A 26,687-nucleotide genomic window follows, 5' to 3' on the forward strand; every position below is an offset into this window, starting at 1 on the left:
GGGGACCAAACCCAGGGCCTTGCGCTTCCTAGGCAAGCGCTCTACCACTGAGCTAAACCCCCAACCCCAATTTTTTTTTTTTAAGACATGGTCTTACTCTGCAATCTAGGCTGGCCTCAAACTCACGATGTAGCCCAGCCTGATGTTAGAACACCTTTGGTCCAGAGCAACTGCATTAGCATAACCTATTAAGTATATCTGTCTGGTGGGGAAATATACATATATATATATGTACATATATATATATATATATATATATATTTCAGATTCTTTACTATGTGATAAGCTGATACTTTGTATCAGCTTTGATACTTTGATTTTACCGCATTCTATTTCATTTTCAAGATGTTGGCTATAATCTATTACAGCGATTTCTGACATAATACTAAGTTCATTACTACTTGGTCTTAAACACCTCAGCTGTCTTGGGGAAAGGGAAGCAGAGTTTACCTTGGGGTGTGCACTTCCAGGTTGAGTCTCAATAGCGTCAGTGCATTAAAATCACCTAAGTCCTACTGAAAATGCAGCTCTCCAGACATGTAGATGCATTTGTGCTCAGCACCTACGCGTATTCAGAAATACCTGTAACACTTCTGCCCAGAAAGCATATAAAAGCGAATGTATACTTACAGAGCTGACAACCACTAAGCTCGGGAGTTAAGTGACAGCCTGGGGAGGAGCCCAGGTAGGGGCAGAGAGCATTGCGTGTGGCACCTGCGGTGTCAGGCACGTCCTGGTGCCCAGGCCCTCGCCTAGCAGAAACCAGAGCCACAGGGCCCAGTGACTGGCCGAGTAACTGACCGTGTGCGACAGGGTTCTCAGACCCGGGGACTGCTGCGCGCACAAGCTACCCACAGTGCACCGCGGCACGCACGCGTAGACTGCCGCTCCCGGGGTGCAGAGGTGTGGCCCAGGCGGCCGCCTCAGGCTGCCCCGCGAGGCTGGCGGGGCCCTAGCAGCGGGAGCATGGCTCTGAAACGGATCCAGAAGGTATGGACGGTGGAAACGGGGTCCTCCCTCCCGTCCTCTCCGCGGGCTGCCACAGCGAATAGAAACCCGCGGCTGAGACGCGTTGACACCTGCCCTGCGCCAGGCAGAACCGCCGCCTGCGCAGATTTAGGAGGTGGGAGCCTACGCCTAGCGGGCGGCCCGCGGGGGCGAAGTCACGCGACCGTGTCACGTGCGTGCGCAGCTGCGGGTTGGAGTTTAGGGAAGCCGTGAGGCTGTATCCCAGGGCGCCTACCTAACCAAAGAGGATGGGTGACCTGCGGGAGTATTTCATCCTGTAGATAACGGTTTTGTATTAGTCCATTAACGTAGAATCCGGTAAAAGCATCGCAGAAAAATAAAACAGAACCAGTTCTGTTCTGCTCTTCCACCAATCCGCCCTTTACCATTTGCTAACGTTTTAGCGCATCTGCTTTTCGTCCTTTTCCTAAAGAAAATTATTCTTTATTTCTATGCTGGTTTTGGCTAGTTTCATTTTGGTTTGGTTTGGTTTTGAGACAGGGTCTCTATGTAGCCCTGGCTGACCTTGAACTTGCTATGTAGACAAGTCCAATCTCGAACTCACAGAGATCCACCTGCCTCTGCCTCCCGAGAACTGGAACTAAAGGCGCGATCCACCACAGCCTGCATTATACTCTTAATTTATGATCAATGTTTTTACATACCATTAAAAGTTCGGATTTTCTATACTGCAACATAGTGTTTACAACCTCTTTTTTAAAAAGATTTGCTTATGTTTAATTTGCGTGTTACGGGTTTTTGCCTGCGTGTGTTAAGTGCCCCCAGAGGCCAAAAGAGGGCATGTGTTTATTGCTCAGGATCTGCTCACTCATATGTGGTTGTAAGGTGCCTTATGTAGGTGCCAAGAAACATACTCAGGAGCTCTGGAAGAGCAGTGCGTGCCTGTAACCACCGAGCCAACTCTCCAGCCCTATAATCCTAACTTATAGCATTAGCATGATTCTTTCCACCGAGTGGCTCCAGGGTATGCATCTCAATCATATTTCTATTGCTGTGATAAACACCACAACCAGAAGCAGCTTGGGGAGGAAAGGGTTTGTTTGGCTTACCACTCTTATGTAGCCCATCGTCAGAGGAAGTCAGAGCAGGAACTGAAGAAGAGGCCATGGAGCAGTGCTGCTTACTGGTGTCTGCCAGTTTGCTTTATTTTATTTACCAGGGCACGGTGGGCTGGGCTCTTCCACATCACTCATCAGTCAAGTAAATGTCCCACAGACTCGTCTACAGGAGGGATTTGCATGATTGAGGTTACCTCTTCCCAAATGACCCTGGCTTGTATCAACTTAACAGAAAACTAACTAAGTTGACTGGCCCTTATCAACTTAATACACCAATACATTGTTATTAAACCATAATATCACAATACAAAATACATTGCAACTTTTAAATAATGTGCTTGGTTTTTTAAGTTATTTTATGTGTATTGGTGTTTTCTCTGTATGTATGACTGTGCACCATTTGCATGCTTGGTAGTTTGCGGAGACAAGAAGAGGGTGTCAGATCCTCTCGGACTACAGTTTTAGGTGTTCGTGAGCCACCACGTCGTAGGTGTTGGGAGCAAATGCTCTAACCACTGATCCATCTCTTTCTAACTTAATATAGTCCCACTGTCATTAAAAACTCAAATATGTTAAAAGGTCAGTGTGGAAAGACAGCTCAGCAGTTAGGAGCACTTGTTGCTCTTACAAAGGACTTGCACTTTATTCCCAGCATCCACATGGTGGTTCACAGCAGTTCACATTCCAGTTCCTGGGGGTCAGGCGCCCTCTTTTGACATTCACGGTCACCAAGCACACGTGTGATGCACATACATACATGGAGGCAAAACATTTACACATAAAACATAATGAAAATAGGGCTGGCTCAGTGGTTAAGAGCACTGACTGCTCTTCCAAAGGTCCTGAGTTCAATTCCCAGCACCCACATGGTGGCTCACAACAATCTGTAAGGGGATCTGATGCCCTCTTCTGGTGTGTCTGACGACAGCTACAGTGTATTCACATATATAAAATAAGTATTTAAAAAAATAATGTATAAGAAGTACTCAAGTTAATAATAAAAAAAAAATAATGACGGGGTTGGGGATTTAGCTCAGCGGTAGAGCACTTGCCTAGCAAGCGCAAGGCCCTGGGTTCGGTCCCCAGCTCCGGAAAAAAAAAAAGAAAAGAAAAGAAAAAAAAAGAGAAAAAAAGTCTCAGACTGGAGAGATGGCTCAGCAGTTAAGAGCACTGTCTGCTCATCCAGAGGATCTGAGTTCAATTTCCAGCAACCTCATGGTGGCTTACAACCATATGTAATGGGATCTGATGCCCTCTTCTGGTGTGTCTGAAGACAGCTACAGAGTACTTATATACATAATTAAATAAATAAATCCTCTTTTTTAAAAAAATTTCATTAAGGGCTGGAGAGATGGCTCAGTGGTTAAGAGCACTGATTGATCTTGCCAAGGTTCTGAGTTCAATTTCCAGCAACCTCATGGTGGCTCACAACCATCTGTAATGGGATCTGATGCCCTCTTCTGGTGTGTCTGAAGACAGTGACAGTGTACTCACATATATACAATAAATAAAAATCTTTTTTAAAAAAATCTCATTAAGAGGCTAATTTATTACACCCTTCTCTTTTGCATGGCCTGAGGATAATCCCCCTCAGGGGATGTGGTCTCTTAGCCAGGCAATTAATCTAGCCAAACTAGATTAACTCTTACGTTTTGGGTAGCTTGGAATTGTGGGTCTCCATCCAATCCAGATATAGACTCCATTGTCATGATGATGAGGAGATGGCTCTGTCTTAAGGGGCAGCCAATGCCACTAACATTCACCCCTCTGAAGAGGTAATTCTAAAACCTTTTAAGAGATAAGCCAGACTAGGGAATAGATAAAATCTATTCCTATCAAGAAAATCAAGACACATAGTTCCACAGCTGTTCACTAGAAGGGATTGATGTCTGTGTTGGAGTCTCTCACTGTCCAAGCAAGGGTGCTCATCCAGGAGAAGGGAAGAAGCCACAGCTCCCAACTGACTTTCATAGTCAAGGAGCCAAGGCCATCCCTAGAACTGCTGCTTTTGGCATCCCTGCCCCTAAACTGTCTGGTCAATCTTTATCTCCTGTCCCATCATCTCCACTCAAAAGAATTAACCCCTGTAGCTGCTGGTATTACGAATGCTAAGAGTGTCTACAATGTCACTTCTGGGAACCTGCTCTCAGTTTGTTGATTGGTAAAGATGCCAACAGCCAATACCTGGGGAGGGAGACAGAGGCAGGATTTGAGGATTCAAGAGCTTGGGACCGGGAGCAGAGAGAGGAAGAGGAGATGGGCCATGCCAGGAGAGTGTGGAGGAGAGGAGAGATACCATGCCCGAGAAGAGGGCAGGACAGAGGGGCACGGCCCCCATGGGAAGGAGCCGGAGGGCAGCCGAGATGGCATGTGGAATTAGTAATAACTCAGGATTAACAGCAAGGAGGTTAGGCAGTGGCCCAGCTATTGTGTTGGCTAAGGCATATTAAAATATAAACGCTGCGTGTGTGTCTTTTATTCAGGAACCTGACCAAGCCAGCTCAGTCAGCAGGGTCTCCAGGAAGGGAATGAGGACTGAAAAGAAAAAAGACAATTAGGGGTTGGGGATTTAGCTCAGCGGTAGAGCACTTGCCTAGCAAGCGCAAGGCCCTGGGTTCGGTCCCCAGCTCCGAAAAAAAAAAGAAAAAAAAGAAAAAAGACAATTAGACAACACTGTAGCATGTCTCCAGGCAGTACTGAGGCTAAAGCGGATTTATTTTTTCCCAGTCTGCTTTTATACCATTTAAAGTACATGCAAAGAATGAGGTCAGTTCTAGGTCAAGGAACAAACAAGGCAACAAAGTCCTGTGGGCACTGTTTCTAGGGGCCTATCAGGATGACTAAGATAAAAGGAATACCACACATTCCTCTACTGAGTTTACCTTGAGCTTTGTATTAGCCCAAAAGTACTCTTATCTGAGTCTACTTCCCTGTCTAGCCCAAAGTCAAATTCTTGCCCAAGCTTACTTCCTTATCCTAACCCAAAGTCAGATTCCTGCCTGAGGCTACATTCTTATCCTGGCCCAAAGTCAAATTCTTGCCAAGTTTCTAGAAGCCACTGCAAAAGCTCTCCACAGGAACCTAAACCATTGGGAAGGGTAGCAAACCCACTGCCGGGAATTCATTCTATTTATTTCAACAAACCCCAGCTATCACTTCGGAATTAGGATGAAGTCACCTGACTTCTTTGAGCTTGTTGGGTCATCAGTGATGGCAGTTGGGTTACCCTTCCAGCAGACTCATCTAAGGGACCCTGAAATTGCAGTAATGGTCCCATTTTTACAGCAACCTGATGTAGTGAGGAAAGGAAGTTCTTGAAGAGGAACTTTCGAGAGGAACTTGAAAGGAAGTACCTGGAAAGGAACATCAGGGAAAAGTGAAATTGGAGCCCTGAGAGCAGAAGAAAAATGGTTCCATTCTCCACGAACTGGCATGAGCTAGTATAAAAGTATAAGCCCTAGACAGACAACCAGGAAGACAGAACAGGCCATTTTAAAGTGTCCAAATCCACGTTTGTTAGGATCCCTTGATAGGCTCATAAGGACATTCATACATTAGGTTCCTCCTCAGCTAGTTTTTCTGTTTGGCTCTAAAGCTTGGCTCCACCATGATGTTAGCAGATTCTGCTTCTAGGCAGTTTGACTAGCTAGGCTCACAGTGTGAGATCCCTTTTAGATGGTGCGTTAGTCAGGGTTCTCTGAAGAAACAGAACTGGTAGAAAGGGAGAATGTGTGTGGGAATTTTTAGAATGACTTGCAGGCTGTGGTGTGGCTAGTCCAACAATGACTGTCTCTCTATGCAAAGGTGAAGAATTTGGCAGTTATTTTAATCACCGGGCTGGGTGTCTCACCTGGTCTTCAGTGTTCTTGGAATTCCAAAGAAGCAAATTCTAATACCAGCAAAGGATTGCAGGTTAGATGACCTTGCCAGCAAGAGTGAGAGTGAGCAGGCAAACAGCAAAGGCTACCTTCCTCCACATGGACTTTCCGTGGGCTGCCTCCAGAAGGTATGGCCAGTAGATGTAGGGTGGGCCTTCTAATCTCAATTGGTCCAATCAAGAAAATCTCTCACAGCTGCTTGCATTTTAATTGACTCTAGATTTAGTCTAGTTGACAATCAAGATTGTCCATCATAAGTGGCTTCAACAAGTTATAACCAGGCACCCCAAAAAAATCACATTTTGATCTTCATTTGGTTCTTAGGTGCAAAGTGTTCCTCACTTCAACCCTATATTTGTGTCTGTGTGTGTGTGTGTGTGTGTGTGAGAGAGAGAGAGACAGACAGACAGACAGACAGACAGACAGACAGACAGACATGTGTAAGGACTCCCTTGGAGGCAAGAAGGGGGTGTTAGATCACGTAGAGCTGAAGTTACAGTGGTTGTAAGCCCCTCGATGTGGGTGCTAGGAACAGAGCTCTGTCTGCTGAAAGAGCAAGTGCTCTTAACTGCTAAGTGTCTCTAGTCTGTCACCGTGAACTCTTGGCCATCTTGTATCCACCTCTGTAAGTAGCCTCCTCCTGGCCTTCTCACCTCAAAGGGCTTCATGGTCAGAGGACTAGTGTATACAGGCAGCTTCCTAGGCATATAGCAACCTAACCTCTAGCCTCTCATGTTCTAGGAACTGACTGACTTACAGAGGGATCCTCCCGCCAGTGTTCTGCAAGGCCTGTGATGACTGTATTTTTCCAGGAGGTTTCAGAAGGCTTGCAACCAACACCTCCTGTGTGTGTCATCAGGGACCAGACCTCATCCCACTCTCCCCACTGAGCAGTTCTTAAGATGTCCAATTGTTTTCCATTCACATGCTTATGAATTGTCTTTTGTTTCGTTGGTTTTTTGCTGTTTTAATACACGTCTTGTTCAGTAGCTGAGGCTGGCCTGAACATACAATGTAGCCCAGGTTGGCCTCAAACTTGTAATCTTCTTGCCTTATTCCCCCGGTTGCTAGGATTATAAATGTGTGCCCCCTTGCCTAGTGTGGATTGCATTTTTTTCTTTTCTTTCTTTCTTTTTGTTTGTTTGTTTGCTTTGTTGTTTTTTGTGTTTAAAGCTTAAGGCCCGTTTCCCATTGTATTAGAATTTGAGAACAACAACAACAGAACAGGCAAGCTATAAGTTTCTGTGGAGAAGAGGAAAAATTACGTTCTGAGTTAGAGTTCAAGAAAGCAGTTGTGTTCCGTAATGGAGCTCAGCCTCTGTGTCAGGTTGGGAAGTGGGTTCTCCAGAGAAACAGTGAGAAGGTCTAGACAAGAGGCAGTTTGAGCATGCTTAGGTTTGAACTAGTGGCCGTAAAGATAGAAAGAGATAAGTTTTAGAACTCAGTAAAGAGGGCAAGCTTAGTGAAGGTCTGGAAGCTACAGCCTGAACTGCTTTTTCAGTGGGGACCATGAGCTCATATCAGGGTGACTGGTCAGGTTACACTCCAAGTGGAGCCTGCACCATCAGAAATCGTTCTTTCTCTACTGAGTCAGAAGGAAGACAGGTTGTCCCCACGGGACACTAGTACAAACGGTACACAGCTAGTTGACAAGAACTGGGAATCATGCTGACAGGAGGACCAGCAAGGGCCACAGTAGCTGCTGTATGCCTCTGCCAAGAGAAGAAGACAGCACAAGTAACTGTCATTTTCTCCTACATGCTTCTCCATAGAGAGACTAGAGAGCAGCTCTGTCAGCCCTCTGCCACCCCCACAGCAGGGTGTGTGCGTGTGTGCGTGTGTGCGCGCGCGTGTGTGTGTGTGTGTGTGTGTGTGAACACATGCATAGACACATGCAGACAAAATACTCATACACATAAAGTAAAAATAAATCTTTTAAAAAGAAATCAAAAGAATTAATCTCAACCAGAGAAGATCAGAGGGAACTGTAACCTGAGCTCTGAGAGATGCTCATCAGTCAAGGGCTCATGGTGGGGTCTCACTAATGCTCAGCACTGCTGCCCGGGCCAGCATTCCTGATTGGCAGTAACTGCCCAGGGAACTGCGTTTGGATCTGGGTCACATTTGTACCTATAACCCTGGCTGCAGCAGCTTCTAAGGAGCCCTGAAGTCCTAGTGAGTTGCGGGTTTGAGAGTGCGTCTCAAAGCCCCACACTTGCAGTCCATGTCAGAAACGAGGCAGGCTTGTGCGGACCTTGCCTCTGAGCCTAGCGGTGCCTTTCCAGTAGAACAGGCAGCCTTCACTGAGGAGCCCTTACACGCCTGCCTCTCTTTGTCTTGTGTTCCGCTGGCAGGCCACCATCATGGCCCTGCGGTAGTGCTGCTGCACGCACGGCTCTAGGCTGTTTCTGCTACTTCACCTCTCCCGCAGGCATCGATGTCTTCCTCTACCTGGTCCTTCCAGAATGACAGTCCTTACCAAGGAGGTGGTTTTTCCCTGACCATCCCCTTCCCTACAGATTATCCTTTCATGCCCCCGAAGGAGAGGCTGCCTCCAACTCCCACAATGTTCTGACGGACAGACAGCGTATGAGGACTTCTCTTGGCACAGTACAGAGAGCAGTGTGTGTACCTTTTCCCAGGGCTCTCCCTCACCAGTCAGTGGTTACACCCTGCTGAGACCCCTGACATTAGCCTTATCTTACAGTTTCTCTTGCTGTGATGAATGTCATGACCAGTAGCACCTTGGGGAAGAAAGGGTTTATTTCATGTTACAACTCTTAGGTCACACTCCATCACTAAGGGATGTCAGGACAGGCACTCAAGCAGGAACCTGGAGACAGGAATGTGCAGAGACTACGGAGAAGGAACGTTGCTTACTGGCTTCTTAGCTCATGGCCTGCTTAGCCCATTTTCCTATACAACCCAGGATCATCTTCCAAAGGGTAGCACCACCCACGGTGGGGCGACTTCCTTCCTACACCGATCACTAATCAAGAAAACACCCTACAGATTTGCCTACTGGCTAATCTGATACAGATTTTTCTCAGTTCAGTCCCAAAGGACTGGTTTGTGTCAAGTTGACAGAAAGCTCACCAGAACTCTTGTGAGCAAGGCTGTGTATGGTAAGTGGTTCCTTTTTTTTTTTTTTAAAGATTAATTTATTTTACATATGAGTACATGTGGCTGTCTTCAGACACACCAGAAGAGGGCATTAATTAGATCCTATTACAGATGGTTGTGGGCCACCATGTGGTTGCTGGGATTTGAACTCAGGACCTCTGGAAGAGCAGTGCTCTTAACCGCTAAGCTGTCTCTCCAGACCAGCAAGTGGTTCCTTAATGAAGTCACAGCGTTTAAGGTTTCTATGGCACCAGGACTAATGAGTGTAAAGACCTGGCCACTGTAGGCGGAAGGTACCAGAGTCTGAAGGGGGAGGCAACAAGAGGCACGACAGTGCACAGCTTTCATTCACCTGTAATCCCAGCACTTGGAAGACACAGGCAGGTGGATCTCTGTGAGATGAAGGACAGCCAGAATTATACAGCCTGTCTCAAAAAATAACTAATAAAAGGAGAAGAAAATATGCAGGTCCACTTATAAAGCAACTAACGAGAGGCAGGTGTTGTTCAGTTGTCTATTGGAATGTATTAGGAGATGCAGTATATTGGAGAAAATAGATCACGATTGTTGCAGTAAAAATAAAAAGTTGATCAGTGGCTACCAGTTCCTGCGTTCTCCTCTGTGCAGATCTCTGGAGTCGCATGCTTCGCTGTTTCTCTACCAGCCGCCTTTACACACTGTCCCCTTGGCGGGTTGTTACCACACCTGACACACGCATTGAGTTCCTAGGGCCATTCTAGCCTGCCATATTGCCACGCTAGCCCCAGGCATTCTATAGCCTAGCACGGCTTCCTGCCACTGACTCCCCACACTCCCAGCAACCACCCCTGGTAGTTAAGGTATAAACTCCCAACTACCCTATAAAGTCAAGACTCAACAAGCTGTAACCCAACAATCAGACTTACATGTTAAATTCTCAAGCCACAATACATCCACACAATAAAATTACAAACAATTGATAAGGATATAAACCTCCCACTTAGATAAGATAAATTTGCCTACAGAAAAACATCCCAGCTACCTTGGCAATTCAAGACCACCCAGATTGGGGTCATCCATCTTGATTCTCTTGCTGCTCCTCCCCTCCTCCCCCCCCCCTCCTCCCCCTCCCCTCCTCCCCTCCCTCCCCCTCCCCCCCTCCCCCTCCCCTCCCCCCTCCCCCCTCCCCCCCCTCCCCCCCCCCCCCCCCTCCTCCCCTCCCCCCCCTCCCCCCCCTCTTCCTCCCCCTCCCCCTCCCCCTCCTCCCCTCCTCCTCCTCCCCCTCCCTCCTCTCGCTCTGCTCTGCTCTACGCCTCGCTCTCGCTCTCGCTCTCGCTCTCGCTCTCGCTCTCGCTCTCGCTCTCGCTCTCTCACCCCCCCCTCCACTCCCCGCACTAGACTTTCCCCTGCCTACCCTTCTTTCTCATCCAATGATAGGCCTCGCCTTCTCCTGGACCTGCCCTGCTACATACTGACATCATCTTACTCGGGGTTAATAGGGGAGGTTACAATAGTCACAGATGGCAGCAGGCAGGTTAATGTGGATCCTTAAATGCCCTGTATCGCTGTAGGAGAGTCTGTTCAGGCTCTGACTTCCTTAGTGTCAGAGTCCTGCCCGAGGGAGGTTAAGACAAGGTCCTGGGGGAGGCAGTGTGCTGTGTGCCCAGCTCAGTGAGGGTGAGGAGTGGCGCTGCACACTCTGGGGTGATGGGTGTGCTAAGGTGCCCGGCGCAGTGAGGAGAGCTGCACGCTCTCCGCACCCTGAGACTGCTCCTCTCCTCCCGACACTAGAGAATGCAAAGGTGAAGACACCTGGTTTTAGAGCCCGAAAAAGTCAATTTTGTTGTTAAAAGGATTTCAGACATTCATTCCTTCACATACATACCGTTTTGTAGTGACAGTTTTTGATTCTTAAAAAACAAAACAAAACAGAAATATCATAAGGCTGTTTTTATTTTATTCCCAGGTGTGGGATATAGGGCTGCTTCAGATGCCCACAGCAGCTAGCTGTGATTTGCCTCGTGCTCTAGCAGGGACAGGATTTTGCCGGCTGCAGACAGTTTCAATTGTGTGACTTTTTGAACTCAGGGGAAATTTTCAGGGACTGTGTAAATGCGAGGGCCCTGAGAGGTGGGGTAGGTGGTGTTTGGGTGTGTGGTGATCGTGGGCTGATTGCTGGGAAGAGTGGAGACAGGTGGAGGAAAGAAGAACTCACCAAGTAGCCAAAGGCCGGCCACCCCCTGAGTCTCGGTTTCATTTCTGTTGCTTGGATAAATACCTGTCAGAAGTGTCTTAGGGAGAGTCCATTTCAGTTCACAGCTTCTGGTCACAGCCCGTCATCTGAGGGGAGCCATGCAGCAGGAGCTGGAGACAACCGGTCTCATTGCATCCACAATCAAAGAAGCAAAGTGGAGCGGAACATATACATTAGTATTCACTTCATGTTATGCACACGAGTGTTTGGCCTGCCCATATGTATGTGCGCTGTCTGCATGCTTGGTGCCTGCAGGGGTCCGATAAAGTGTTGGATTCCTTTGTCCTGGAGTTGCAGCCCACTGTAGTCGCCATGTGTGCCTGGGCACTGAACGTGGGTCCTCTGCAAGAGCAACAGGTAACCATGACCACTGAGCCATGCCTTCGGCGCTAGTGCGTGCGTTCTTAAACTGAGTTCCCTTTGTCTGTCTGTGTGCTGCTCGGCGCTCTCAGCCTCGGGAACAGTGCAGCCACAGAGGCCTTCCCACCTCAGTTACTGCAGTGAAGACGATCTTGATCCAAACAGTTCTTCACTGAGACCCTCTTCCGAGACGATTCTAGATGTTGTCGAGTTGACAATCACAGCTGGCCATCACACCATTCCCCCTATAAATGCTCAGAGAACAATTCCATCAATGAACGGGAGAGACCTGCATAATGAAATACGGTTAACCCGGCAGGTGTGGGCGCTTCTCACTGCTGCCCCAGTGTTGTGCATTCTTGGATGAAAGACACACACACACACACACACACACACACACACACACACACACACACACAGAGCCTTCTATTTTAATATGCCCTAAGGAGCTCAACAGCTGGGCCACTCCCAAACTTTCAAGTTGCTAGTGCTTCCCCTCCAGTACTCCTGGATTATTACTAAAATTTATATCGCATCTGCACTACCCTAGACTCAGGGAGTCTAGGGACCACCCTCGGGGCCACTCTTCCCAGGCTCTTACGTGGCTATACACTCCTGCTTCTCCAGCTCTCAGGCCAGATCTTCTGCTTCCCTGGCAGGCGATTCTAAAAACCTCTTCCTCCCAGGGGTTCTCTTGCCCAAGAAATCTAAAGTCCAGCCTCGGTCTCCCTGCCCAGCCACTGGCAACTTTTATTCACCAATTAAAGCCAACTGGGGGCGGGGACCCTCAGTGTCTCACAGGCAAACATGCGGGTTCCCATGTAATTTGGAGAGTCAAATTAACACAAATAGCATTAGAACGAACCCACACATTTTACTCTTTTCATCCATCAAAAGGGCCTTTTATTGCAGATATAAATTAAACATAGTTATAGCAGTTGTATAAACTATAAGGTATAATATACACTAATAACATCCAGCCCATCAATCTTGTCAATATAGATACATTACTCTAACATCTATTACAGTTCTATACCTGAATCGTAACTTACATTACCATCTAAAAAACCATCCTATCTAATGTACATCATCTTCCTCAATGCTAAACAACTTGTTTGATTTTATGAGACTATAAGTAGTCTTCAACCCCATTGGAAATCTGAGAACAAATTAAATATTACCTAAATACAGAAGAACACAAAAACATAGCTTCCAAAACTTAAACAAATTGCAGTGACAGCTGACTACCTGGACAGTTTCCTATTCTTCAAAACATCAGGGCATCTCTCTTCAGCCTTCTGGCCTATAGCCATCTGATAGACCTTAAGTGGAGCAGGAAATATGAAGGATTCGCTTACCCTGTCCTGGCAAGACAACTGGAGCAACTCCATAGGGAGGTTATGATGAGCCATGAAGAGGGCACTGTCGGGAGCTGACGTGTCTCTTAGTCAAATCTAACAATAATGAATGATTATAAATGCCATGTTCTGTAGACTTCTGGTGTCTTTGAAGACTCTCTATGTAAAGTACATCTGAACTGTTAAACCTTGACTACTCTTAGCATTCCTATTTGAATACTATTCAAAACACCTTACTATAATTAAATCAGAATCTAATCTAACCATGAGTTTACTCTCTGGTCCTTAATTTGCATTCCTTACTCATCCTGAACAGTTTGTAAAGCAGCTGTAGAAGGACTGGGCCAAGGCCTTGTGTTCTTAAATGAGTTGCATAGGCACAATGCCCATCTAAGAGTGACAATATTGATTTCAAATTTTGTATCAATATACAAAGATTTATACCAATGAAAACCTTAAATCTATATAATATATAAATTCTGAACCAACGTGAGAAATTTTAACTTCAATTTTGTATCAATTATAAAGATTTCTACCAATGTAACATGGCTATTCAATGCTTTGTTCAAATATAATTTTAGTAATCCATCTCGTATATTTCCTCCTTGTTCAAAATTATTTCCAAATGATTCCTTAAAATGACAGCCTATCTATAATTTATAAAATAACCATACCCAGACACTCAAACACAAGGGATCGGGATGACGACTCTCCACAACTTCTTTCTGCTGAATAGGGGTGATGAAAAGATTTTAAAGGGGTGGGCAGCTGGAACAGCAGGCCATTTCAGCGTCCCTGCAGGTGAACCTTGTCAGAGCTGCAAATTCTGTAATATATGAGTCTTACAGTCTACCTTCTGGCACTATTGAGACATTCGTGTGGATCGTGCAGGGTGCACAGATCAGTTAAGGATGATTTTCTGCTCCTTGTTTGAGCAGGTGAAAGAAAACTATCCCTTTATGAGTCAATCTGATCAATAACCAATTGTAATAAACCTTCATTTATGCCATGTGAAGGATGGCATGATGAATCTTAAGGATTTGTAACCAACAAGATTTATTTCTAATTTTAGCTGAAGTTTTGGCTAGAGACATTTTTTTTTCCTCTTCTTTTTTTCGGAGCCGGGGGCTGAACCCAGGGCCTTGCGCTTGCTAGGCAAGCGCTCTACCACTGAGCTAAATCCCCAACCTCGGCTCTAGCCCAACCCCAGCTAGAGACATTTTTATGTCTAAGGCAATTACAGGGCTGTTCCCATGTGGAGGAATCAGCAAATTATGTTACGTTACCTGTCCTCTTTGGTTTTCTTGAATTTTTCTTTTCTGTATCCAAGTTTTCTGTATTTTCCCCTGTCTGATCCATATCACTGTGGAAGGGATCTAAAGCCTTTTCCTTTTTCCTATTAACACAAACACAGAGCCTCTCTCCCACAATAGTGGACCCTTGGTCCTGTAGCCCGAAATCATCAAAGGTATAGATTGATCAAATTAGCAGTCTCCTTTTTCAGGCTTGCTCCATCTTGACCTCTCTCCCAGAGGATTTTTAATATCATAACCATCAAACTTACAACCACGTGCATTTTGATAATTATTTTGTTTTAATTAAAACAATTGAAAGCGGGGTTGGGGATTTAGCTCAGTGGTAGAGCGCTTGCCTAGCAAGCGCAAGGCCCTGGGTTTGGTCCCCAGATCTGAAAAAAAGAAAAAAAAACAATTGAGAGCAATCTAAACAAATATTATTACTCGTTGAGACGGTGTTCTTTAACTATCCCCTGCCTTGTTCTTTTTTTTTTTTTTTTTTTGAAGATTTATTTACTTAATGTATGTGAGTGAGTACACTGTAGCTGTCTTCAGACACACCAGAAGAGGGCATTACAGATGGTTGTGAGCCACCATGTGGTTGCTGGGAATTGAACTCAGAACCTCTGGAAGTGCAGTCAGTGCTCTTAACCACTGAGCCATCTCCCCAGCCCCGCTGCCTTGTTCTTACACAATTAATTTTTAATAGTGAGATCAAGACCCTAAATGTATTTATCTATGAATACTTAAATTCTCCCTTCTATGGAGATTAATATCTCTGTAGGTATATATATCCCCTTTCTCCTTATATAACCTGAATTAACATCCTTCCCTATGTACTTAACTTCAAGGGAGGAGACATGCCAAAAAGACACATAAGCAATGGCTGGCACCAAGAGCCAGGTGGCAGTGGATAGCTCTCTAACGAGCAGGCACTGCATACGTTTAAGCAGGGAGGGGACTACAATGAACACCTCAGGAGAGCAAGCCTTTGTGAGCGGGAAAACTCCTATGGGGAGAGAGGCCCAAGTGTTACAGCTGAGAGTGGGGTCTGCGTAAGCAGTGTGTGGGCATCAGTTCAGGAGCCTGACAGAGACACCTTTGAGAAACAACCAATGGAAGTAGGCCTCTACCTCCATACATGGTCTGTGTTGCCAACAACAACAACAACAACAATAATAATAAATGGCAAAAGGTAGCCTGATAGCTTATGCTTGTAATCCCAGCTTTTGGAAGGTAGATCCAGAAAGATCAGGAGTTCCAGGTCAGCCTTGGCTACATGAGCCCCTACCCAAAACACATCAACAATACTAGTACAGATCAGTGGTCCCAATATTTAGAAGCTTCAGACAGGAGGATCTCAAGTTTGATACTAGCTTAGGCTACATAGTAAAAACCTGTCTCAAGACAAAAAGTAAGAGGGCTGGAGAGATGGCTCAGTGGTTAAGAGCACTGGCTGCTCTTCCGGAGGTCCTGAGTTCAATTCCCAGCAACCACATGGTGGCTCACAGCCATCTGTAATGGGATCCAATGCCCTCTTCTGACCTGTAGGCACACATGCAGGCAGAAAGCTGTATGATGTATACATAGTAAATAAATATTTTTTAAAAAAAGTAAGGCCCAGCACGGTGGCACATACCATACAGTTGGTGTGTTTCTTAAAAGAGTAAAGGTTTTACCTTTAAATGAAAGAAAACGTATCAGTGTTTAGACAAGGGTTTTCTGACACTAGGAGAAATTGGGCAAGGCTGTGTGTGACTGTTCTAAAGACGCTGAGACATATAACACCTGAAACTTTGAAGTTAGGCCCCACCTGAGGAAAGCATATGGTAAAAGATCTTCAAATCCCCATTCACACTGCCCTTGCCCTCCTCATGTCTTGTGGGAAAGCATGCTTTTTTTTTTTTTTTTTTTTTTTTTTTTGAAGTATTTCTTAGGGCTCATTGGTAGAGGAGTAGGACTGAAGAGAAACCGGATTCCCACCCTGTTCCTTAGATAGTTAAAATACACATGCTTCAGCAACTTGTCCTTGGTGTGGAGGATAAATCATGGGTTCCATATCAACTCTGGTATCAGCTTAGTTCCCTGGGGCGGTGTGTATTCACCCTAGATAGGGCAACTATGGCAAACAGACCGGAGAATGACACCACCTAAGGCTAACTTGGTGAGCAGCGAGTTCAGTTGGGATTACTGAAAGGAACAGGAGTTATTGCTGCAAGAACAGGTAACATAGGGGTGGCCTACAATGAAAAGATGATCTCTCCCAGACACCCACACGGTGCCTCACAACATCCGTAACTCCACTTTCTGGGCTCCACACTCCCTCTTCTGACCTCTGTGGGCACTGCATATGCAGGCAAAATGCTCGTGCACATAAAATAAAAATAAATAAATCTTTAAAAGAATTTTCTTGGGGGCTGGAGAGATGGCTCAGTGGTTAAGAGCACTGACTGCTCTTTCAGAGGTCCTGAGTTCAAATCCCAGCAACCACATGGTGGCTCACAACCATCTGTAATGGGATCCGATGCCCTCTTCAGGTGTGTCTGAGGACAGCCACAGTGTACTCACATATATAAAATAAATCATACAGAAAAGAAAGTAACAAAAGAATTTTCTCCCCTTTCCCAGCAGCCCCCATCCTGGGCCACTCAGTGGCAGTGTTCTGCACTTTGTGAGCCCTTCCTCCCCTCCACAAAGGCCTGTAGGAGGCCCTGTGCAGTGAAGATCTCATGTGCATAGTGACAGCAGCTCTCTTCAAGTTGACAGTGGCTATACCATTCCCGGCAGCATGCATTCCGTAATGCCAGGGTACATCAGCCTGTTCCTGATGAGAGAACTCAGACCCAGAGAGATCGTATTAAGACATGGTTTGTGAGCTGGTTGTGGTGGCAAACATCTGTAGCACTGAGGAAACTGGTGCAAGATGTAAAGCTGGATGCCTGTTCAAGATTCCTATTGAGTTCTAGGCCAGCCTGAGCTACACAGACTGCTTAAACGTATGGGAGAGCCAATAGCATTTGAAGACTTTTCCAAGTACGCAGGCCTGATCCTGGTTAGAGTCTGAGATCAGAAGAGGTCCGACAGGGTCGAGAACCTGTGGCCTAAGACTGAAAGGTGAACACTGAGAAGAGAATCATAACTGGGTGGGACGTGAGATTACCTGTTAATGGTTCATCTTAGTCCCATGGTGCTTTTCTTCCTTGATAAAACGAAATGTCTATGCTTGGTGTTCACCCAAAACCAATGATGACTGAAGTAGAAATTTTCAACCGGACACGGTAGCACACATCTTTAATCCCAACACTTGGAAGGCACAGGCAGGCAGAACTCTGTGAATTTGAGGCCAGCCTGGTCTGCACAGTAACTTCCAAGGCAGCCAGAGCTGTAGTGAGACGCTGTGTCATAAAAAAAAAAACATTTTGGAGTTTTGTTTTGTTTTTTTTCCCCCATCTAAGCCACCTAGACTAAAGTAGTTAAGCAAAGAGTGAGGGGTGAATTTTATCTGGCTGTTTCTTACACTGTTTCTTCATTGTTACCATAATTAGAGTTGTTTTCTGCATAGCTGTTTGGGCTTTTGGGGATCATTCTACCACTCTGTTATTCATGACACACTGCACAGGGAAGCAGGCATCAATCCCCGTGTTCAAAATGAGAATCCAGTCAGAAATGGGTTAGGGTGCTTTTACCCCTCCTAAGGTTGCCTGCCTGTCTGCCGACACGTGCCCCATTGGAAGCTGGGGTGGCTTTGCTGACAGAGCTCAGCAGTAGCTACTTCCTCTTCACGTGGATTATTTCCCAGACTCCCCTGTGGCCTATCTGACTTAATGTCTTCTTTTTACGGGTTGCTTTCTCTACCAAAACCTACCATCCTAACATCAACAACAATGGTAGCATTTGCCTGCACATCCTGAGGTCACAGTGGTCCCCAGCATTACCCATGTCCAAAGGTAGAGACGCTGACACGTACTCAGCCTGCTTGTGTCACGTTCCCCCTTGCTGACTAGTGGAGAGGGAAGCTCAGGAAGAGCAGACGGCTTCCCCAGATCACGGAGCCCTGACCCAGTCTGTGCCCACCTCGTTCTCCACACTGTAAAGTGGAGTCCCTATGCCCTAGTTATCCTCGGTCGTCAGCGGCTGTGTGTTGCTCAAAACTATCAAATGGGCACAAAGACAATACCAACTTGCATTTTCTCCTAAAAGCCAGAAGGCAAATATTAAACTTTTCTCTTCCTTCCTTCCTCCCTCCCTCCCTCCTTCCTTCATCTGCAGACCAGCACAGGCTGTGAGTCATCTCTGATCTCCAGAGTCTGTTACGAAGTTTTCCTTTCCCAAAACAAGTGATAATGAGGATATTGGTGGACAACATTAAGAATTCAAGGTGTACACCTATAATCAACACTCAGGAGACCGGGGATCAAGAGAGTTCAGGGCCAGCTTAGGAGGGACCCCCACCTCAAAAACCAAAAACCAATCCAAACTAAACCATGCTATAGAACTATAGGTACTCTGGAACAAAGAGTAGGTGGAGGGGTAGGACAAGCCACCAACCCCAGGTAAGTGGATCATAAGGCTTTGTGCATTGGGAAAGGCCTCAGACTATGGGACAATGGTCAGGATAAGCTTTGGAATGCTTTAAAAAAAAAAAAAGCCTGCAGAGATAGACTAAATCCAGAAGGACAGAACTCTGTACTGTGCAGGGTCACAGTGTACCCTCTCAGGGTGACACATCTAGGAAACTGGCCAACATTCTGCCAGAACGACTCTTTTCTGGGTTGTTCCTCAGCTAGGCAGCCTTACCCCACTGCCCAGGACAGGCAGAGCAGCCCTCAGGGTCTGCCAGGTCCAGGGCCAGTGGCACCTTAGGGAAGGACTCAGGAAAGACAGAGGAGAGGGGAACAGCAGCAAGGGCACTTAAGAAAGGACAGGCAGCCCTGAGTGGTGTGGAGGACATCACAGCCCTGGAGTGGCAGGTTTCCGGGACTTCCGAAGAGTTGAGTGTCTGTTAAGAAACGTGCCCTTTGGGGTTGGGGATTTAGCTCAGTGGTAGAGCGCTTGCCTAGGAAGCACAAGGCCCTGGGTTCGATGCCCAGCTCGAAAAAAAAAAAAAAAAACCAAAAAAAAAAAAAAAAAAAAAAAGAAACCTGCCCTTCCCTCAGGCAGCCGTACCTGTAGGAAACTGGTCAGGACTTTGGACTCCAGTTTATTTTGAGTCACGGTGGATTTAGGGCAAAGCACAAATACAGTTCTCAACATCCCATCTGTTGCTCAGCAAGCCCTGGTAAACCCCTCCCCTAGTCCAAGTCCTTTACTATTGTCCCCAACGCGGGAGAGCATGGGGTGGGGATATGCTGGCCCCGCAGGCCTGGTTCAGAGTCTCAACTTCAGCATTCTGAACTCCTGTTTTCTTACCAGTAAACAACGGCTTCTGGGACACTAAAGATGTGTGGTGTGGGTACAGACTAGGGGGGTTGGAAGAGTGTGAGAGCTAAGGCTACAGGGATTTCAGTGAAGGAGAGGAGTAAAGGCCAGGACCACATAGAGGAAGGAGGTGTCCTAGAACAGTGTTCTGAGACTACACTGTACTGTGTGTCCTGCTGGTATTTTTTTCTTGAAAGTTTTATTTATTATATATAAGTACACTGTAGCTGTCTTCAGACACACCAGAAGAGGGCATCAAATCCCATTACAGATGGTTGTGAGCCACCATGTGGTTGCTGGGATTTGAACTCAGGACCTCTGGAAGAGCAGTCAGTGCTCTTAACCGCTGAGCCATCTCTCCAGCCCGTCCTGCTGGTATTTTAACATCAAATATTACCATTACTTGAAAAGAGTCCTTAAATAGGAGTTCTGAGAGAAGTAAAAACTACTTCAGGAGGCTCACTGGGCACACAAGGAACCCGCGCCTCAGGGCCTCAGCTGACTGACCCTTTCTTTTCTCCCTAGTTCTGTCCATCTGCTCTCTGCTGCTCGACTCCAACCCTGATGACCCACGGGTGCCCACACTCACAAGGCCGACAGAGAGAAGTATGCACTCTCTTTGCGTTGGCTTTGCGTGCAGCTGTCCAGGTTCCCAGACATCTTCTGTCCAAGCCAAGCCCATGTATGCAGTGGGTGTGCCCAGGGCATAGCCTCCTGGCTCTGTAACTAACATGTCCTTTGACCAGAGGAGGGAGAAGGGATAAAAGCACTTTGTCCTGTTGGATAGCTCACCAGCTTCCCTTGCTGAATCCTAAAATATTGTCAAGCCCTGACCTGAGGACAGCCAAGTCAGTAGTCAGCCAACAAAGGAATGAACCATAAAGGTGGGGAACACTGCCAAGATTAGCTTGCTGGTTAAGATAGAAGTCTGAAGTGTGTGGCTAGACCCGGATTTGTCAGACTCCCTCCCATGGCCAGGCACAATGAAGGTTCACTGAAGCTTGCTTACTAAAAAGCTCATGCAGGAGTCACTATCGAGTGTTAGTCTCTGAGCAGGGGGTCAGGTGTGGCGGCCCTGCTAATGGCACCGCCCAGGATGTACCTCGGGATCTGACTCTTTTTTTTTTTTTTTTTTGTGAGATTTTTAATTTTATGTGTATGGATGTTTTGCCTGCAGAAATGTATGTCCACAACGTGCTCACAAAGGCAAGAAGAGGACATTGGCTCTCCTGGAACTAGAATTACAGAGGATTCTTAGGTGCCATGCAGGTACTAGGAATTGAACATGGGTCCTCAGGAAGAGTAGCCAGTGCTCTTAACCACTGAACCGTTCATTTCTCCAGTCCCCACTATCCACTCTTTTAAAGATTGTCTTCAATAAGTCTTTTATTTCATGAGGTACTTTTATCTAAAGAGATTAGTATAGAAAGTGATTTTTTTTTTGTACCAGAATTTTTCTTGAGGTCTTTATAAATCTGATTTCCTTAGTGAAGTTTCCCCGGAGTGATCAAAGTAAGTTTAAACTGACTGGATCTGAAGAGTTTTGCTTGCTTGGTTTGGTGGTGGTGGTGGTGGTCTTGGTTGTGGTAGTGATGGTGTTTGAGACAGAGTCTCACTGAGTAGCCCTGACTGCCCTTGTCTGCCTACCTCTGCCTCTTGATGCTGGGATTTTGGCCCACCATTATGTCTGACTTAAGCTGTATTTATTTTACCATTAGTAGTAGCTGTTTTAGACAGACAGAACTATCTACTCAGTATGCTCTGACTACACATTTCTAATTTGCTGTCGTATGGCATTAGCCCTCATTACAATGTGAGAGTAAATGCCCATGGGTACAGAGCCCTCCCTGGGCACCAGGCATGGCCCATGAGCTTTAACATAGACTTGTCCAGTCCTCTTAACAGCCCCACAAAGTAGATGGTGTTTCATGGCAAATAGTCATGGGAGCGAGTACACAGGTGACCCAGCCAGCGGCAGGTCTCGTGGATTCAGACCATGCCACCATTCTGGAGTTTTGTGTGCCCGACAGTCTGGAATATTCCAAGCTGAACTCCTTCCACGTCTTGTATTCGTACTGAAGGGTATGGGAGAGAAAAGATGAGATTGGCGTTACTGCATGTTCCACCACACTCAGTTACGGAGGAGCAACAGGAATCATCAAGCTGATAGGTTACATCATGCCTGAAGTGCTGCTTTTCCAAGGTCGCCTTTGTTTCACTCGTCCATCAACTCCAGATGCCCAGAGGCAGCAGGTCCCCTCCTGTTCTCTGTTCCACACTGCAAGGACAATCATTTTAAGTGGAGTTGTTGCTCAAATCTGCTTTTTCTTCTAGGTACAACAGACTAGCAAGAGAGTGGACACAGAAATATGCTGTGTAAGTGCCTTGAAAGCTCCATGGGAGAGCCTGTCCAAGAGAAGCCACAGGCAGTGGCCTTCCTGTGGAGCTCTGAGCTATTGGCTAAGGCACTCATGGAACATGCTCTGTTCGCACACATGTTGGCACGCACCTCTCTGGCTGCAGCATGCTGGTGCCACTTTCAGCCATGGTGGCCTCAAGAGCACCACACCTTTGATGCCCAATCAGCAGCCATCGTTACGATCTACAGTCTTCCCGGTTACACTAAAATCCGTCTAGGCTCCAGTTTCACTGCTTGTGTCTGGGGAAACAAGCCCTGCGTGCCTCCCGTACTTGTCCTCAAATGGTGTCACTACTCACTGTGGCACTGGATAAGGGCCCAGTCTGCTCCCTGACCACATGCCCTTTGCCTTAGAGCACAGTGCTTTCACGAAGGCCCAGACAGAGTGGGCTTCTTCGTATTTTGTCTGCCAGAGTCTGCCACAGAACCGTAACTGCAGGAGTCTGAGTGCATCCTGGAGGCTACTGGAAATTGGAACAGCATCCCCTGAAAGCCATCTTCTGCCACTTTCTGCTATCTCCCCGCTCCTTCCTCCATAGTGCTCTATGCTGCCTCTCTCTCCTCAGGAAACAGAGAGTGAGGAGCATCAGGGCATTTAAAGCATGTGCCACCCCAAGAGGATAGAATTCTCAGACATGGAGAGATTTGGGTTAAGTTTTTGTATGTAATGAGGCTTCTTCTACCCTCTTCCCACTGGGAACTTACCATGAAATCCAAGCATAAGTCATTCACAGACTGGAACACTGGAATACTTAAGAGGGGCTTAAGTGGAAATGAAAGGAAATTCCTGGGGTTGGGGGTTTAGCTCAGTGGTAGAGCGCTTGCCTAGCAAGCACAAGGCCCTGGGTTCGGTCCCCAGCTCCAAAAAAAGAAAAAAAAAAAAAAAAAGGAAATTCCTTCCCAACTGACAATTGACAACTAAGTCTCCTTTTTCGTTTTTCAAAAAACAAAACTAACAGATCCTTCAGAGATTTGATTAGGCTTTAACTACTTGGCTTCTTCTGTTGGCTTTCTGGTGCAGCACACATCTTAAGAGTTCAGAGCTTTGAGATTAATTACCTAGGAAAACACAAGAGTGAGTGCATCTCTGTGTGTAAAAGAATTGGTTTTTTGAAAGGTTTTTTATGTAACCCAAGCAGGTCTTGAATCCTTGTGTCTCAAGTCGTCTGAAAGCTGGCTTACTCGCATGTGCCACATCTGGCTAGGGAAAAACTTTCTAGAAAGGACTACAAAGAGGGAGGAGATTCAAAGAGTTTACACAGAGGTTTTTTGTAATTTTTAAAAATATTTTATTTATTTATTTATTTATATGTAAGTACACTGTAGCTGTCTTCAGACACACCAGAAGAGGGCATCAGATCTCATTACAGATGGTTGTGAGCCACCATGTGGTTGCTGGGAATGGAACTCAGATCCTCTGAAAGAGCAGTCAGTGCTCTTAACCACTGAGCCATCTCTCCAGCCCTTTGTAATTTTTTTTTTAAAGATGAGCTCTTAGAGTATAGTCCGGCTGGCCTAAGAGATTCATTGGCACCAAGAGAGAACAGGTATACCCATAACACCTAGCCGTGACTTAGTCTCCTGACTTGGTTATAAAGCTGGTCTATACCCAAGGAATAGTGGTTGGTGAATCAGAAAGGGGAGAGAAGAGAAAAACTGCTGCTAAAAAGGTAAGACCTTTGAGAGCAAGAAGGAAGAAATCTGCAGATCTACCACTTGAGAATCAGCCAAAAGAGATTGATTTGCTTTAAAAACACTGGCCGGGCATGGTTACACATACCCATAACCTTAGTATGCAGGAGAAAGTGGAGGGGGGAGGTTCAAGGCCAGTCTCAGCCACAGAAGGCTACGAGAGAAGTTAACCGATGCCCGTGAAGAGTTCCACTCTCGCCACTTCAGCAGAGCCTGGCATTTGCCCACATTTAAGATTTCCTTACAACGGTCTCTTTGGGGTGCTCAGTCTTTGTGCCTTGCTTCTCAACCTATTGAAAGTTGTTCTTTAAGTTCCTGCTTTTTAAGAATTTTCTACTGAAGTGTTCCACAAAGTTGTTAGCATATGCTGTCTCCCAAGCTCAACACCACGTGCTATGTGAAGTCATATACTTGAGCTCAGCAGCACACAGCGATGTGTAGGTGATAGCCTCGCTAGGAAAGGGGCACAGTTTCATGTCAGAGGCCGGCAGAGGGGAAAGTCCTGGTCCGACATGGTGTTAGTGCTGTAGGCATCCACACTTAAACCTGTCAAGCAGAGTTTATAACTCCACACAATCTCCCAAGCCAGACCTCTCTACTGGAGAATAAGTAGAAGAAAGTAGCCCTCTGACTGAAATTGACTGCAAAGCTAAAATGAGCTTCTATGCTGGCCAGGCCACTTGGACAGTCTTGTGCTCAGGCAAATCCTTTGGGTTCGCTGCTGCTGAGAAGGGGCACATATTTGCCATGCTCCTAGGGATCTGGTCAACCTGGGGGAAAGGTTCTTGAGCCAAAAGTCTTATTTTGAAAATAAACCACTGTACGGGTGGTCCGTGTTACCCACATCTGTATATATACTTCCAAGTCCAGTCCTAGGTCAGTAACTGAACAGAAGCAGATCTGGAAAGCCAACTGTGGGTAGAGTAATGGGATCTTTTCCCCACTAGTGAACCATAGAGATCAGAGAGAAGCATGGGCTTAAGTTAGTGGTTCCTGAGCTGTGGGTCGCACATCAGGGATCCTGTATATCAGATACGTACATTACCATTCATAACAGCAGCAAGATTGCAGTTATGAAGTAGCAATGAGATCATTTTAATGGTGGGCACAACACAAGAAGCTGTTTTAAAGGGTCACAGTATTAGGAGGGTTGAGAACACTAGTTTCAGTGATCTGTGAAGAATAAATGACTGTTGGGGCTGTGGAGATAGCTCAGTGGGAAAGTGCAGTTTTTGCACAAGCTTGAAGACCTGAGTTCAAACACCCAACACCTGCTTAAAGAGCCGGGTTTGGCTTTGTATAGAACGTCAGTACTGTGAGACAGCAAAGACAGGAAGATCACTGTAGCTGGCTACCAGCCTAGCTCCAGGCTCAGTAAGAGAGCTGCCTCTAAGGGACAGGGTGGACTATCAAAGAGCAGGACACTTGTTCTCTGGCCTCCAATAGCACACTATATGAACCCCCATGTGCATATACCACACACAATGTTACCTCTCTTGGAAGATTGGGGTTTGCTAGATGGAGCTGGAGTTTCTTTTTTAATACTTTTTCTGAGACAGGGACTCACTTGTAGCCAGTAATTCATTATGCAGACCAGGCTGGCCTCAAACTCAGAGATCTACCTGCCTTTGCTCCCCAGGTTCAGGGATGGTCATGTGCCACCACGCCCATCTTATTTATTTATATTGTGTGATTGTTTTAGTGCACCCTGGCCACGCCTGCTGTCTGCAGAGACCAGAAGTGGGCTAGGACGAGTTACTGAGGGTTGTGAGCCGCCATATGGGTGCTGGGAATTGAAGCTGGGTCCCCTGAAAGAGCAGCCAGTGCTCTTAAGCACCAAACCATCTCTCCAATCTCCCACCCTCACCTCGCCCCCTTGTCTTTGAGACTGGGTCCCTCAATGTCCTGGAATTCAACTCTGTAGACCAGGCTTGCCTCTGCCTCCTCAGTGCTGAAAGACATGAACCACTAAACCCGACCTTCCAGCACCATTTTTGCAACATTTTAAATGTAACTTCAACCCCCACTGTTCTAGTGTCATTTCTGTTGCTGTGATAAAATGCCCTGGCTAAAAGCAATTTAGAGAAGTAATGGGTTCACTTTAGTTTACTAGAATATGATCTCTCATAGGGAAGTTCAGGCAACTGTTTTAAAATAGAACTGAAGCATAGAGCAGGTTCTCCTCATTACCCCACTACTGCACCAAGTATTTTATTTTACTTTATTTATACGGTCTCTAGAATGCCCAGGCTGGTCTAGAACTCAAGCCTCTGCCTCTGCCTCCTGCGTGCTAGGATCACAGGCTCGTACCTCTATGACTGACATCGCATATTAATTTTTTTTTCCTTCTTGGGTTTTTCCAGAAAGGGCTTCTCTGTATAGCTCCCCGCTGTCTTGAAACTTGCGCTGTACAAGGAGCTAGGCTGAATTTAGAGATCCACCTGCTTCAGCTTCCTGGATGCTGGGGTTAAAGGCGTAGGCCATCACGTCCGACTATCAGATCAATTTTCTGGGGCGCCCGAGCGCACATATAGGTTCAGGAGTACACGTCTGGAGAGATTTGGAGATCTAAGCTTGCTCTCAAGCAAAATACATTAACTAAAACAAGAATGAGAAAAGAATGGGCGTGGTGCTCTAACTCGAGCCCACGCACTGCGTACTTCGGACCAGGAGCTATAGGCAGGCCTGGCCCTCGCGGATTTTAATTCACCAACTGCCAACCCGCCTCAATTTTACCCGCAGAGTAGCTAACAGTCTCCCTACTTCCGCTTCCGGCCTTCTGGGCACGGCTTCTGCACGTCAGAGGCGAGGCTTCCGGCTGCCG

At 46.4% G+C, this 26,687-nt stretch overlaps 2 protein-coding genes across 2 annotated transcripts in view; one reads left to right on the forward strand and one right to left on the reverse strand.

Annotated features, from left to right (window-relative positions):
• LOC116912103 (up-regulator of cell proliferation) overlaps nt 1–855 on the reverse strand; it is a 43,842-nt gene extending 42,987 nt beyond the window's left edge. The window contains exon 1 of the mRNA XM_032916000.1: nt 631–855. The gene's annotated coding sequence lies outside the window, so the exon portion shown is untranslated. The remainder of the gene's footprint in view (nt 1–630) is intronic.
• A 111-nt stretch (nt 856–966) lies between these two features.
• Ube2d4 (ubiquitin conjugating enzyme E2 D4 (putative)) lies at nt 967–22,132 on the forward strand. The gene is given in 7 exon segments (XM_032915913.1): nt 967–1,180; nt 8,320–8,339; nt 8,397–8,506; nt 18,175–18,281; nt 20,278–20,331; nt 20,334–20,358; nt 22,087–22,132. Coding segments are annotated over 7 exon segments (576 nt in total).
• The last annotated feature ends 4,555 nt before the right edge of the window (nt 22,133–26,687 follow it).

Source organism: Rattus rattus, chromosome 11 (genome assembly GCF_011064425.1).
Source record: "Rattus rattus isolate New Zealand chromosome 11, Rrattus_CSIRO_v1, whole genome shotgun sequence".
Taxonomy (NCBI): Eukaryota; Metazoa; Chordata; class Mammalia; order Rodentia; family Muridae; genus Rattus; species Rattus rattus.